General features: G+C 46.6%; 1 protein-coding gene across 1 annotated transcript; it reads right to left on the reverse strand.

The window, feature by feature from the left end:
- Positions 1-3,010: 3,010 nt before the first annotated feature.
- Positions 3,011-8,296, reverse strand: PAQR9 (progestin and adipoQ receptor family member 9). Its single transcript, XM_083505161.1, has one exon. It carries the CDS (start codon positions 6,898-6,900, stop codon positions 5,527-5,529), a length of 1,374 nt encoding a protein of 457 aa, XP_083361287.1. The 5' UTR covers positions 6,901-8,296; the 3' UTR covers positions 3,011-5,526.
- Between the last annotated feature and the right edge of the window lie 4,647 nt (positions 8,297-12,943).

Here is a 12,943-nt window from a genome sequence, read left to right on the forward strand (position 1 = left end):
CACCTGTCATTCGACTCATGGCCTGCTATTTGTTGTTTTAATGTGATGACTGTAATTTTCAATAGTTGGTGGTACTCTCTGTTAGCTGCTCTAGAAACTTCATTGGAGTTGAAGAGTGGAATATATATATGCACATTTAATTTTTTTATATAAAAAAATCCTAATGTATTAAAATGTAACATGGTTACATGGTTAAGGAAAACATAATGATGGTTTAGCATTAATCTGGTGCTGATAATCATTCAGTCACCAGGCGAAAATGTTTCTTTATAAATAGGCCTTTGGCTGATTAAACATTCTATGGCCTTTTAAATATGTTTATGGGAGAAAGGTTATTGCTTTGATTTCTGTGTTCTTGTTTTATTATGTATTTGTGTTCGCATTTTGTATTTTTATGTTGTGAACCACCCTGTGAGCTTCAGATGAAGGGCAGTATACAATTTAATAAACAAATATAAATTATAATAAATACATCTCAGTTCAGTTATCCACAATATGAACGGTCCTTTCCCCTCCCCTCACACAGCCCCTCTGCTCCTAGCTTTTCATGACACACAACTAAACCAGGAGCCCTGTAATTATTCATAGTTTCCCATTTTGCCCAAACCAACTTCAAATTATGGTTTAATATCCTGGAAGCTGGCAACCATAGCTTCCCAGTCTGGATTAAATGGGAAACTATGGTTGGCCAAAGAGTTCCTGGCTTGTTTGCTTGCTCTGATGCAGGCGTAGGCAAAAAACTTGTTCATCTTGGCTTATTAAGCAGAACCCAACCATTCTATCTGCATGGGAGGGCCTCAGTGTTCTGGTCTCATCTGTGATTTGATGATCTAAGAGAAGAGTACCTGTGTTTCAAATCAAACCAGGAACAATCCACTAACAAATGATACCATTTATTTCCAATGGAGAAAACCAATGGTTTGCCACCTAAATTTCATAGTATAATATCCTTGCATTATATATTACCATACCAGTATGTCATGACAATTATTGTCACGATTTGCTCGGATTATGTTATCTCCCCCTCTGGAAAAAATACTGCCTTGCTTACAGCCTTAAAATGATATGAGTACTGACAGAATGTCTGGTCAAGAATAAAAGCAACTGTTCATCACAGAGCAACTTTTGAACTGAAATACCCTGAACTGCTCTAGAATTTCTTCATTAAGGGGGTGGGGGTGCTCTTTATCCACACATCTAACAGGAAACTGAAAAAACAGAGTCACCTAAAAAAAACCAACAACCTTCGGATTATCCAGAAATTAGGTGACTCTTAATGCCCATCTATGACTGCACAATGTTGAATTAGGAAATAGCAGAGGAACAGAGAAAGAGGACAGAATGACAATTTTACTTCTCTTAAGTTCCTGACAAATAGTTCACTCTTCCAAGTTGATCCTGATGTTTTCCTTACATTTTGAAGTATTCAATTTAGGCCAACCCACAATACGTGTTGTTTCTGCTATCAAAATTCAGGGTCACCGCTACATGATAAGGCTACAAAATGGCTATGTTGTCAATATGGGAGTCTGAACATGAGTTGGTGGAAATTACAAGAGGGGAGAGAGTGTTGTTGTGCATCCCATAGGGATCTAGTTGACCATTGAGAGAACGGGATAGTGGACTAGATGGGCCTTTGGCCTGGTCCAGCAGGGCTTTTTTTACGTTCTTATGTAGGATTATGGATCAACAGAGGGGTAGCTGTGCTAGTTCATTATAGTAAAAAATAAAAATCATTTAGTATTGTGGCATCAAAAAGACTAACAGGTATATTGTAGCATAAGGTTTTGTGAACTGGAACCCACCATCACACACACAAAGAGGTACCTTCAGTTGGTAGATTTTCTACAGTCATACTTGGAGGTATAGAGGGTGCAAAATAGTAAACAGTGGAGCTCAAAAGCCATGAAATTCAACAGTCAGTAATGTTTCCATGAGAAGCTCAGATGTATGCAAAATAAGCACGGTGACCACTCCCAACTGCAGTAATGCTCTGTGCTTTGCTATGCTAATTCAAAAGCCCAGAGTGGAAGAGAAAGATTTGTTTCCAATTTGACTCTTAAAATAATTGATTCAAACTGCTTATATGTACATTCAAATTTGGCATTTCCGTGCTGGAACCTCCCTTGGAAAACTCCCTTTGGTTTTGGAGTGCAGTGATTTTCCTGTAAGCAGAAGTGTGTTCTGGGAGAGTGAAATGTTCTGCTGTTTTCTTTTTAATGCCTGATGTACACAGACTTTGGGCAAAGACTGACCTGTTTGTGTTAGGCAAGACAGCAAAAGGGTGTTTGTCGTAAGCAAGGAGAGGCCTCTACCCAAAGGTCTGCAAGATTATGGATGACCACGTCGGACAATGATATTCCTTTTCATAGGTCCTGTGGCTGGCTTGATCTCTAAGAGTTCCCTTACCAGCAACAGGACAACTAGTGAGACACACACCTGAGGAACCAGATTCTGCAACAAACCTAGACTATACCAATTTAGGGTAACAACATTACACAATCTAATATTACCCAACAAGAAGGTAATAACATTACACAAGGCCACTCTGTCAGGGGCTCATTCACCTGCTCCTCTCTGAAGTGGATATATGCAGTGACCTGCAAACATTGTCTTTTTGCTGTCTACCAGGGACAAACTAGACACAAATCTGACACAAAAAATGGGGAAGCTCACAAACCAGGGAGAGAACATTCCAATCCTCTCTTCTGGAAGCTTGCCCCCTTTAAGCAGGCAATTAGGACCTTCCTCTTTAGGCAAGTGTTTTGTTATTTGTCCGGCTTAGTTGTTTAATTGTTTTTAAATGCCGGCTCTTGGCTTTATCCTCACCGGTGACACTTTTATGATTGTAGTTGTGCTGTTTTAAAACTGTATCCGTTCTTTGAGAATCACAATGATCAAAAGCATAAACAAATAAATAAATCACCCAGGACACCGCTGTTGATGAACAGACAGCTGATGAACAGAACAACTTCAATAGGAGCCCCGATGTAAAACTGCCAAACTATAATTGCTTGTAGGAGTCTGATTTTATTCATTTAGGGCTTGACTGTGCCCAAGGTTCTCTCCCACACTATGGGTATTCAAATTAGCACAGGAAAGCTAAGATTATAAGCAATTACAGGCATTGTGGGTGGTCACTGTGCTGAGTTTGCACAGAAATGGCACAGCATGTCTTGCCCACAATTCAGGTTGTTCTTTGCTATGCTGCTTATGATCCCATCACTGCCCCCAGTTTGTGTGTGTGTGTTATATTCCAACTGAGGAAACACTTCATGCACCTGATGAAATGGGTTCTAGTCCATAAAAGCTTATTATTGTAGGTTTCTAAATGCTGGTTTTTCTTCTTGGAATAGGAATCATGGACCAGTGCTTTGTTTACTTCCACAACTCTCCTGAAACAGTACAGTTGCGGATTTTCTCTCTGTGCCTCTGAGCTTTTATTTTCATAAGTTTTACCGATGATTTGTTTACACAATCAAAATTCAGAAGTAGTCCCCCCCCCCCCCCGAGTTATAGTCCTGAGATAACAGTTGCTATCAACGTGAACATAAAATTTTCAGCATCTTTCATGAATACTTCCTTGTCATCTATCCTGGGACATCCACATATTTTTCTATGAAACTGTAAACTTGACCAAGAGGTGTAACAACCCTGCCACTATCATATAGCACAGGAGGTGATAAAAGAACTTGCCATTGGATTGTTGTAAAGCTCTCTTTCAGCTCAACTCTGCCATACCCCCCTGGGTATGTATGTATGTATGTATGCATGTATGTAAGCAAATCAGAAAGTTTGTTCTGTGGCTGTTATGCCAGGAAAACTAATAGTGCAATCATATTCTGACATGTTAATACAGTGGTACCTCGCAAGACGAATGCCTCGCAAGACAAAAAACTCGCTAGACGAAAGGGTTTTTTGTTTTTTGAGCTGCTTCGCAAGACGATTTTCCCTATGGGCTTGCTTCGCAAGACAGAAACATCTTGCAAGTTTGTTTCCTTTTTCTTAACATCGTTAATACAGTTGCGACTTGACTTCGAGGAGCAACTCATAGAACGCGGTGTGGTAGCCTTTTTTGAGGTTTTTAAAGACTTTGGTGATTTTTGAAGCTTTTCCAAAACTTTCCCGACACCGTGCTTCGCAAGACGGAAAAAATCGCAAGACGACAAAACTCGCGGAACGAATTAATTTCGTCTTGCGAGGCACCACTGTAAACTCACTGGTGATTTGGTCCTGTATTTAGTGCTACTTTTTCTAAGATGTTCTGAAACTATGTTAGTTCTAAAGTGAACAACTCCTTCAGCTATACTTTCAGCTTATGTGCCATTTATATAAATGTGCACCCTTCACAACTGACAAGAGATGCATATTTTGTAAATGGGCACCAGAACCAGAGTACAGCTGTACCTTGGAAGTCAAGTGGAATCCGTTCCGGAAGTCTGTTCGACTTCCAAAACATTCGAAAACCAAAGTGTGGCTTCTGATTGGCTGCAGGAAGCTCCTGCAGCCAATTGGAAGCCAGGGAAGCCCTGTCGGATTTTCGGCTTCCAAAAGAACGTTTGAAAACCAGAACAGTCACTTCCGAGTTTCAATCGTTCGGGAGCCAAAACATTAGACTCACAAGGCGTTCTGTATAAAGGTACGACTGTATTTTGCAAGCATTTTGCAAGAGACGGGCTTTATGTGTAGAGGTTGGGCTGGCTATGTTCCCTGCTCACCTTTTGTTTCTCACAGTTTAACCAACAGCTTTTGATCAAATTATAACCCAGTTCCACTATAGTTCACAGTTACTTAAAGGTATTTCTATACAGAAGTTTTAAGTACTGCATTTGCCTTGGGGGCCAAGGCTAGTTAATGCAAAAAGAAACAGAACTCAATCTGCTTGTGTTGAAAACCAAGTTCCAGTGCATATGACTTCAAAATACTTTAACAGAAAATGCACACACACATCCTTGAGTGCATCATGTGCATTATCTGGTTTTAAATCTCAACAGTTTGTCAGTGCAGGCCTAGCATATATTGCTAATTGAAATAACATCTCCTAGGCAGTCTGAAATCAGTAGATAGCATTCATATGGTCCATGCATATTGTTCCCCTGAAACCTTGATCCTAGGCACATTAGTTGAAAGTAAGACGGCGCGGCTTGCTTTCAAAAAATTTACTGAGGATCAAATAGTAGGAGAGTTCAAGAAAGGGTCCTAAATGGCTTTTCTTTGTATCCTAAGCAGCAATAAATAAGAGTAAGTTGTATACAGTGATGCGGCTAGAGCGCCTTTTTCTAAAATCTAAATTTGTTTCCAGAGAAACAGAAGTGTTCATTTTCCCCTAAGGAGTTCAGTGCTTGATTTGGACGAATTCAGTGCTCTTCTTAGCACCTTTCTCTGAAAGGTACCAGGGCTTCTTAGAGAGTTAACCTCCTTGAGTTTTTCTGCGGCAAGCCAGCAAAACAAAATATTTTTTTAAAAAAATACCCTCCGGGCGATTTAAATGGAGACCTGCAACAGAAACCGTAAGGGGAGGCTACCTCAATCGTGTTTGCAGGCTTCCGGGACGTTGAGAAACTTCCTGATGACCAGGCCCAGGCACAGTATCAAGAGCAGCATGTAGCCCACCGTGCCCGCGAAGGTGGGCGAGGCGGGCGCGTGCCCTTGCAGGAACTGCTGCAGGCCTTCCTCGACGTAGAAGAGCTGGTCGTAGATGCTGAGGAAGGTGAAGATGTGGAAGAGCTGGTGGCTGTGGCCGATGATGTCGAAGAGGCCCGGCTGGATGCGCTCGGGGATCTTGCTGACGTTGAAGAAGGCGGCCACCAGGAGCCAGAAGTAGCGGCGGTAGAAGTGGACGAAGAGCGTGGGGTTGTGGCCCTGCAGGTCGAAGAGGAGGCTCTCGAGCATGATGGGGCAGGCCATGCTGAGCGGCATGACGAAGACGAAGGTGCGGATGGCGAAGGGGTAGGCGCAAAACTCGGAGCGGCTCTTGCAGCAGGCCACGGTGCAGGCCACGGCCAGCGCGAAGGCCACGGGCAGCACCAGCGCGCTGTAGGCGGCCAGCGGCGCGCTGCAGTCCACGTGCCAGCCCAGGCGCTGCTGCAGGTAGCGGCTGAGCGCGCGGGGCTCCAGCAGGCTGAGGCCCGGCAGCAGGTAGTAGTAGTAGGCCACGGTGCTGGCGAAGCCGTAGTAGCTGATGGAGGCGTAGTCCAAGTAGAAGAAGGCGGCGCGCAGGCGCAGCGACAGGCAGCTGAACACATGGGCCGTGCAGCTCATGGCGAAGGTGAGCAGCACGCCCGACGCGTAGCACCAGAGCGGCAGCAGCGCCGGGTGGTGGAAGGGCACGTCGCCGGCGCCGCGCAGCAGCAGCAGGCGGCAGAACTTGGCGGCGAAGAGCAGCAGCGGCAAGAAGTGCGTCCAGAAGTTGAGCGTCTCGTTGGTGGGCTGCAGCACCGACGCCAGGCACTCCTGCGCCGTGCAGTGCAGGCGCCGGTAGCCCGACAGGATGAAGCACTCCACGAAGTCGTCGGGGACCTCGTCCCAGCGCAGAAGCGGGCCGGGGCCGCCTTCCCGACGAGACGGCGGCCGGCCCGAGGAGCGGGCAGGCTTGGGCGACGGCGCGGCTCCAGGGGGCGCCTGGCCCTCGTCAGATCCGCCGACCGCGGGCATCCTGGCGCCCTCCTCCCTCGACGGCTCCCCGGCGTGGGGCTGGAGGAGAGGCCGGCCGCCGGCTGCTGCGTGCCGCTTAGAGAAACAGCAGCCCGAGCCGGGATTGTGATGTAAGCTCACCAAGGCAAAGCCGCTTTCCTTGCTGCTGCTGCTGCTACTGGAGGAGTTGCGGCGGATTTGTGCTTCGCCCGAGCAGCGCCGGCGGCCACCGCCTCCTCCTCCTCCTCCTCTTCCCGCATCATTCATTGCAGCAAGGGCAGGAGGCAGGCAGGAGCAGCAGCAGCAGCCTCGCTCGCCCCCAGCCTGCAGCAGCTCCTGCAGGGAGAAACGGCAGGCGCATCGCCGCGGTAATTCAAGCCCGACCAGGCACGCCTGGGTCAATTTCTATAGCTCAGCCAGACTCCCCACCCGCTTGCGCCGCGGCTTCGGTTTCTTAAATCATCTGCGGGGAAAGTTTCCCCTTTCCCAACTGCGCCCTCGGTGCCGCGCGCCGGTTGAATGATTGATGCCCCCGACGCAGGGCATAGACTGCAGTGCCTTTCAGCTCTCCGGGAGCACCGATTAATTGCTAAAGCCGGGGATGCCCCGCCCCCGCCGCCGCCGCGTGAGCCCTCCCTCCCTCCTTCCCTCCCCCCCCCCTTGCTTGCCTGCCTTCCCATCTGTCACTTTCTCTGAATACTAGGCGAAACCCTGGCCAAGAAAAGGGATCCCTTCTGCTCTCTCCGCGGAGCTGTCCTCCTCTCACTGGTAATTCGATCTCCTTAGGCTTACCTTGGAGGTCTCTCGGTGTCAGCTCCTGTGCTTGAACGTTGACGGGGGAGAAGGCAAGAGGCTGATGTTATAGAGGCGTGCACAAAAGCCATAGATTTAGGCGCAGTGAAAATTGATTTAAAGCAACATGTCGCGATGCGTTCATTAACAGACACAAAGATCTGTAGCCTCATTTGTGGGCAGCCCATTCAATACAGTAGGACCTCGTTCTGCTTTTCCTGTAACTTCTGACAACAGTAAACGAAAAGGACCCAAGGGGACAAGACACACTTCAGTACTAGAGCATAGAGATTTTTTTTTAACAAACAAGTTAGTGTGAGCCCTTAAAGATACATCAACTAAACAATTTACTTTTAAAAAAACCCAAAATATTGCTTGTTCTATGATAATTAACCCATATAATGGCATTGTGTTGTACATTTTAATGCAAATTAATATGTACAGCACAATATCATTCTGTGGATTATTAAACTGACTGGTATATGCTTGACCTTTGTGAGACAAAGGGCCTGCTTTTTCCATGCCAGATGGTGTGGAATGATGGTGTAGCCATGATTTTTAGAGCACTTCCAGACTGCCATTACTTTGGGGTGGGATCCAGACCCATCCTGGAAAATTCAGGCTGCACAGTTAAAGCTGATTTTGAGCCCTTTTGCAACAAAGCCTCTTTCCCAGAAGATAAGACTTTTTGTGACAAGGGAGTATGCACTGGAAAGTGTGGGATAATGCTTGATGCAACATTGTCTAATCTCACAAATCATGATGAATGCTCATTAAATCACTCGTGTAAGCTTCTCTTGCCCTTGATAAACAGATACACCAAAAAGCTGAATGAAACAGGCCTGTTATCTGTGACTGGCAGTATGGAGCAATTCCTTGTTGGGAAACTGCCAGGGAGATAGTGTCCATCATGAGCCCCCAAGCCGGAGTTCTGGACGATCCATCGGCCTCCCGTAGACAGGCAGATCCAGCAGTTAGCGACACGAAGCCTCTGGAAATTCCTAGCCACATTCCAGGGCTGGGTGTACACTGTTTATCAGCAGAAACACAGCCAAAAGCTTGCACCGCAGAAGAGCATAATTTTCAGACTTTATTAGCGTTTAACAGAACAAAAGAAAACGTGACCGTTCTGTGTCAGCATCTTCGGCCAACTGAGAAAACGAAAGGAATCTCAGCAAGAACATAAACATCCTGTGACTAGGACATGCGCAGACTCTGTTATTCACAAAGCCTGCTCCCTTTAAGGTGGAACGGAAATATCCTAACATCCTCCCCCTTTCCGTGTAACCTGTTGTACCTGTGGTTCACTCAATTGCAACCTTTGTACATAAACCTTATGTTGTTCTTTGTTAACAACCTTAGACAACAGATCAGCAGGAATTTCATTTCCTGCCATGTAGGACACCTGAATCAGTCCTTTCTGGATACACTCTCTTGCACGATGTAGCTTAATCTGCAAGTACTTGGTTCTCTGCTTGCAACTCTCGGAGTTCAGCAAAGCCAAACAAGATCTATTGTCTTGATACACTTGTATAGGACATTTCACAGAAACCCTGATGTCCTTAAACAGTTGCATCAACCATTCACAATCCATGAGTGAAAATGACAGAGCATTGAGTTCTGCTTCACAGGAACTTAGGCTCACTGTTGTCTGCTTCTTGCACAACCAGTCAAACAGGCAGTGGTTGTACATGTAGCATACTCCAGAAGTGCTTGTACCATCCGTGGTGTCACTTCCAAAACTTGCATCTGCAAAGATTTCAAGACCTCCAGTCTTCTGACTGGTGAACCTCAGCCTGTAGTGCATAGTCCCTTTCAAATAGCGGGCTATGCGCTTCAGAGCTTTCCAATCCTGAACCGTAGGATTGTTGGCATGTCTGCTAAGCAGATTACAGCTTACAGCTATGTCAGGTCTTGAACATCTGGCAATGAAATTCAGCTTGCCTAGAATGCATCTGTACAGCGTTGTGTCAGAAAACGCTTCAGCAGTACTGTCTACCTGGTAACCTGTCACCATCGGTGTGTCTGCTGGGTTTGCATCAACCAAATTCAACCTGGTTAACACATCAGCAATTTTCTGTGTTTGGTGTACCAGAAAATTACCTGTTTGGTCTCTCTCCACTTGCAGAGAAAGATAGTTGGATACCTCACCAAGATCCTTCATGTCAAAGTGCTCCTTCAGTTGAGCTAGGGTGCTTTGGTAAAAAGCCTGATTCTTCCAAAACATCAGAAGATCATCAACAAAACATAAACAATACAGTTTGTTTTGCCCCTCCTCCTTGACAAACACACATGGATCAGCTTTGCCCTGGTGAAAACCTAGAGAAAGCAATGTCTCAGTGAGTTTTGTGTTCCAACACCTGGCACTCTGCTTGAGACCATATAAGGATTTCCGCAGTTTACAGACCATACCCTTCTGTATCTCCATCCCATCAGGTGGAAGCATGTACAGCTGTTCATTCAAAATCCCGTACAAAAAAGCTGTATTAATGTCGTGGTGGGAAACATGCAGTTTCTCCTCCGCAGCGACCTTGAGCATCAGCCGAATGCTCTCATATTTGACTGTGGGTGAGTAGGTCTCGTGGTAATCCTGTCCTGGTACCTGTGAAAAACCTCTGGCAACCAATCTGGCTTTGTGTCTGACTACCTTGCCATTCTGGTCTGTCTTGGCCTTGAAGACCCATTTGCTGCCAACCAGTCTCATTCCTGGGACTACCGGTACCAATTCCCAAGTTTGGTTCCTGTTCAAGGAATCAACTTCAGCCTTCATGGCATTAAGCCAAGGCTCAGCATCTTTAGAGGTCAACTCCTGAACCTCTTTGAAGCTTGAAGGTTCCCATACCTTCTCTGAGCTACTAAGAACAGCAGTTGCTGTCTTAGCAAACTCATCAGCATACCTCTTTGGAGGTCTGCCTTTGGTCGCCCTTTCAGATCTGCGTACTAGACGCAAGTCTTCTGGACTCATCTCCTCTTTCTTAGGAGAAAAATGACCAATGGTGAACAGTGGTTCCTCCAGTTCATTGTCAGACGCATCAGATGGTCTGACTGAGGCCTTTGCGCTCTGGTAGTCTGCTGTGTCATCACTTTCACTGACATCAGCAGCAGCGCCGCCCACTGAACTGGAATCCGAACTCTGATCATCATCATCATCATCCTCATCATCCTCATCCTCATCATCAGCAGCAGCTTCCTCAGCTTTAGCTGCTTGCTTGACATCACCTTCATCCTCCTCTGGGTAACTCTGGAAAATTCCCACATTTTCCCCCCACTTAGGATTGTACTCAACACTCCTTGTGAACTTAATGGACTTAGAGTCAGTCATCCATACCCTGTATGCACCTTTTTCGTACCCCATGAACAAACCATGTGCCCCACGCTTCCCAAGCTTGTTGGTTTGTTGTGTGCGTACCCACATGTCCGAACCAAAAATTCTCATGTGTTTGGTGTTGGGTTTCTTGCCAAACATCTTCTCATAGGGGGTACAACCAATGGGTGATGACAATCTGCGATTAACGGTGTAAACCAAATTCCCCAAAGCTTCCCCCCAAAACTTATCAGGGAGATTGGCATCATGCAACAAGGTCTTGATTCCTTGCAGCAATGTTTGATTTGCTCTCTCCGCAAGCCCATTCATCCATGGCGATCTGGGCGTTGACATGTCATGCTGGATTCCCTTCTCAGTCAGGAAAGCTTCAAACTGCTGAGAAGTGAATTCCCCGCCCCGATCAGTAAAAAAACAAGAAATACGTTTATCGTGCACATTTTCCAACCAAGCACAGAATTCCTTAAACTTTGGAAACGCTTGCGATTTCTGTTCGAGCAAATACACATGAATGTACCTGGAAAAAGAATCAATCAGAATCATGAAGTACCTTGCTCCTCCTAAAGAGGGCGCTAGTGGACCAACCAGGTCCGCATGCACTAGCTGGTAGGGTTTGGAAGCCTGCCTGCTAGACTCCTTGCCTTTTGGAGCAACCTTCACCTTGTTCTCTGCACAAGATACACATTTCATGTGAAATTTACAAGGTTTGATGTTCAAACCTTCAACCACCTCTGGCATCTTGGCCAGTGCCTTCCAAGAGAGGTGACCAAACCTTCGATGCGCATCGTGAATGCAACCTGCATGAAGAACTTTGTTAGTTTGTGCAACACAACAAGAATCAGCATTATTCACAGCAACAGTGTCATCATAAGTTATATGGAACAAACCATCCATAAACTTTGCATGCAAATAGTCCTCTTTGCCTTTACTGATGACACAGACGCTCCTCTTGAAGGAAATCTGAAAACCACGCCCAGTAAGCTGTGGGACGCTCAACAAGTTGCTCGCCGCTCCTGGAACAAAAAGTACACCGCTGATGGTTGTGTGCAAACTTGCAAGTTTCACAGTCCCTTCTCCTGCAATTTGCAACGTCCTTCCATCAGCCAGGTGGATCTCACCTTCCTGTGGCTTGAAGGAGATAAAGAGATGCCTGTCCTTGGAAACGTGGCGGCTGGCACCTGAGTCCACAATAAACCTGCCTTTGGCTGTTGGAGCAGTCTTTACAGCAAGCAAACCCTTGTTTTCCAGCGGTTTGGGCTTTTGCAGCTTGCCCCCCTGCTGCTCCTGGCCAGCAGACTTGCCTTTAGCCTTTGGTGAAGCTGTGCCAGCAAGCAAAACCTTGCTTTCCACTGACGTGGGCTTTTGCAGCTCGCCCCCCTGCTTCTGGCCATCTGCAGACGTGCCTTTAGCCTTTGGTGAAGCCGTGCCAGCAAACAATGCTTTGCTTTCCACTGGCGTGGGCTTTTGCAGCTTGCCCCCCTGCTTCTGGCCATCTGCAGGTGTCTGCGTCTGGCTCTGTTTACTTTCGCCTTTCCGGCCTCTGCAAAGGCGATGGCCTTGGTTCCCATGAGAAACAGAGCTCTCAGCTGCCGACTCCTTGGCTCCCCCTGGAGGCTGGAATGCTGCCTGGGATGACGTGACGGTCAGCTCCCCCTGCAGCTTGCAACCGGTGCCCTCAGCATCCCTGCACTCATTCGCATTCTGGGAAACATCTAGGACCTCCGATGCATTCAAACTCTGGGCTGGGATTATTGGCTTGTGAGCTCTTTTTAAAGCAGACCACATTGCACGTGCAGTGGTGTTGCCAGCCAGCGTCGTAATTTCCTCAAGAGATACGGATAGGACTATTATGTCAATCGCTCTCGAATCAGCTGATCTCCATTTCTCTGTCAGAGGAACTGGGGGGGCTCCAGAAACAACATGCCACACCCCAAACTGACGCAGTAAACTCTCACACCATTTTGCCCAGGGTTCATAATTCTGCCCATGCAACTTAAGGGACTGGGCATCTCCATCAGCTTGAAAAAGCTCCATTCCAGCTTTTACTTTAGCCGCGAGTCTATTTTAAGTTGAAAGACTCCTTATCTTGGCAGCCATTAATCACGAAGCCTTTCTGGCTCGGCTCCCAGGCCAATTAATCTGCCTTGCCGGAGATCAAAGAAAAGCGTCCCTTCTTTCTTTCGCTTTTCCCACAAC

This window comes from Podarcis liolepis (assembly GCF_965112155.1).
Source record: "Podarcis liolepis genome assembly, chromosome: 5".
NCBI classification, from domain to species: Eukaryota; Metazoa; Chordata; class Lepidosauria; order Squamata; family Lacertidae; genus Podarcis; species Podarcis liolepis.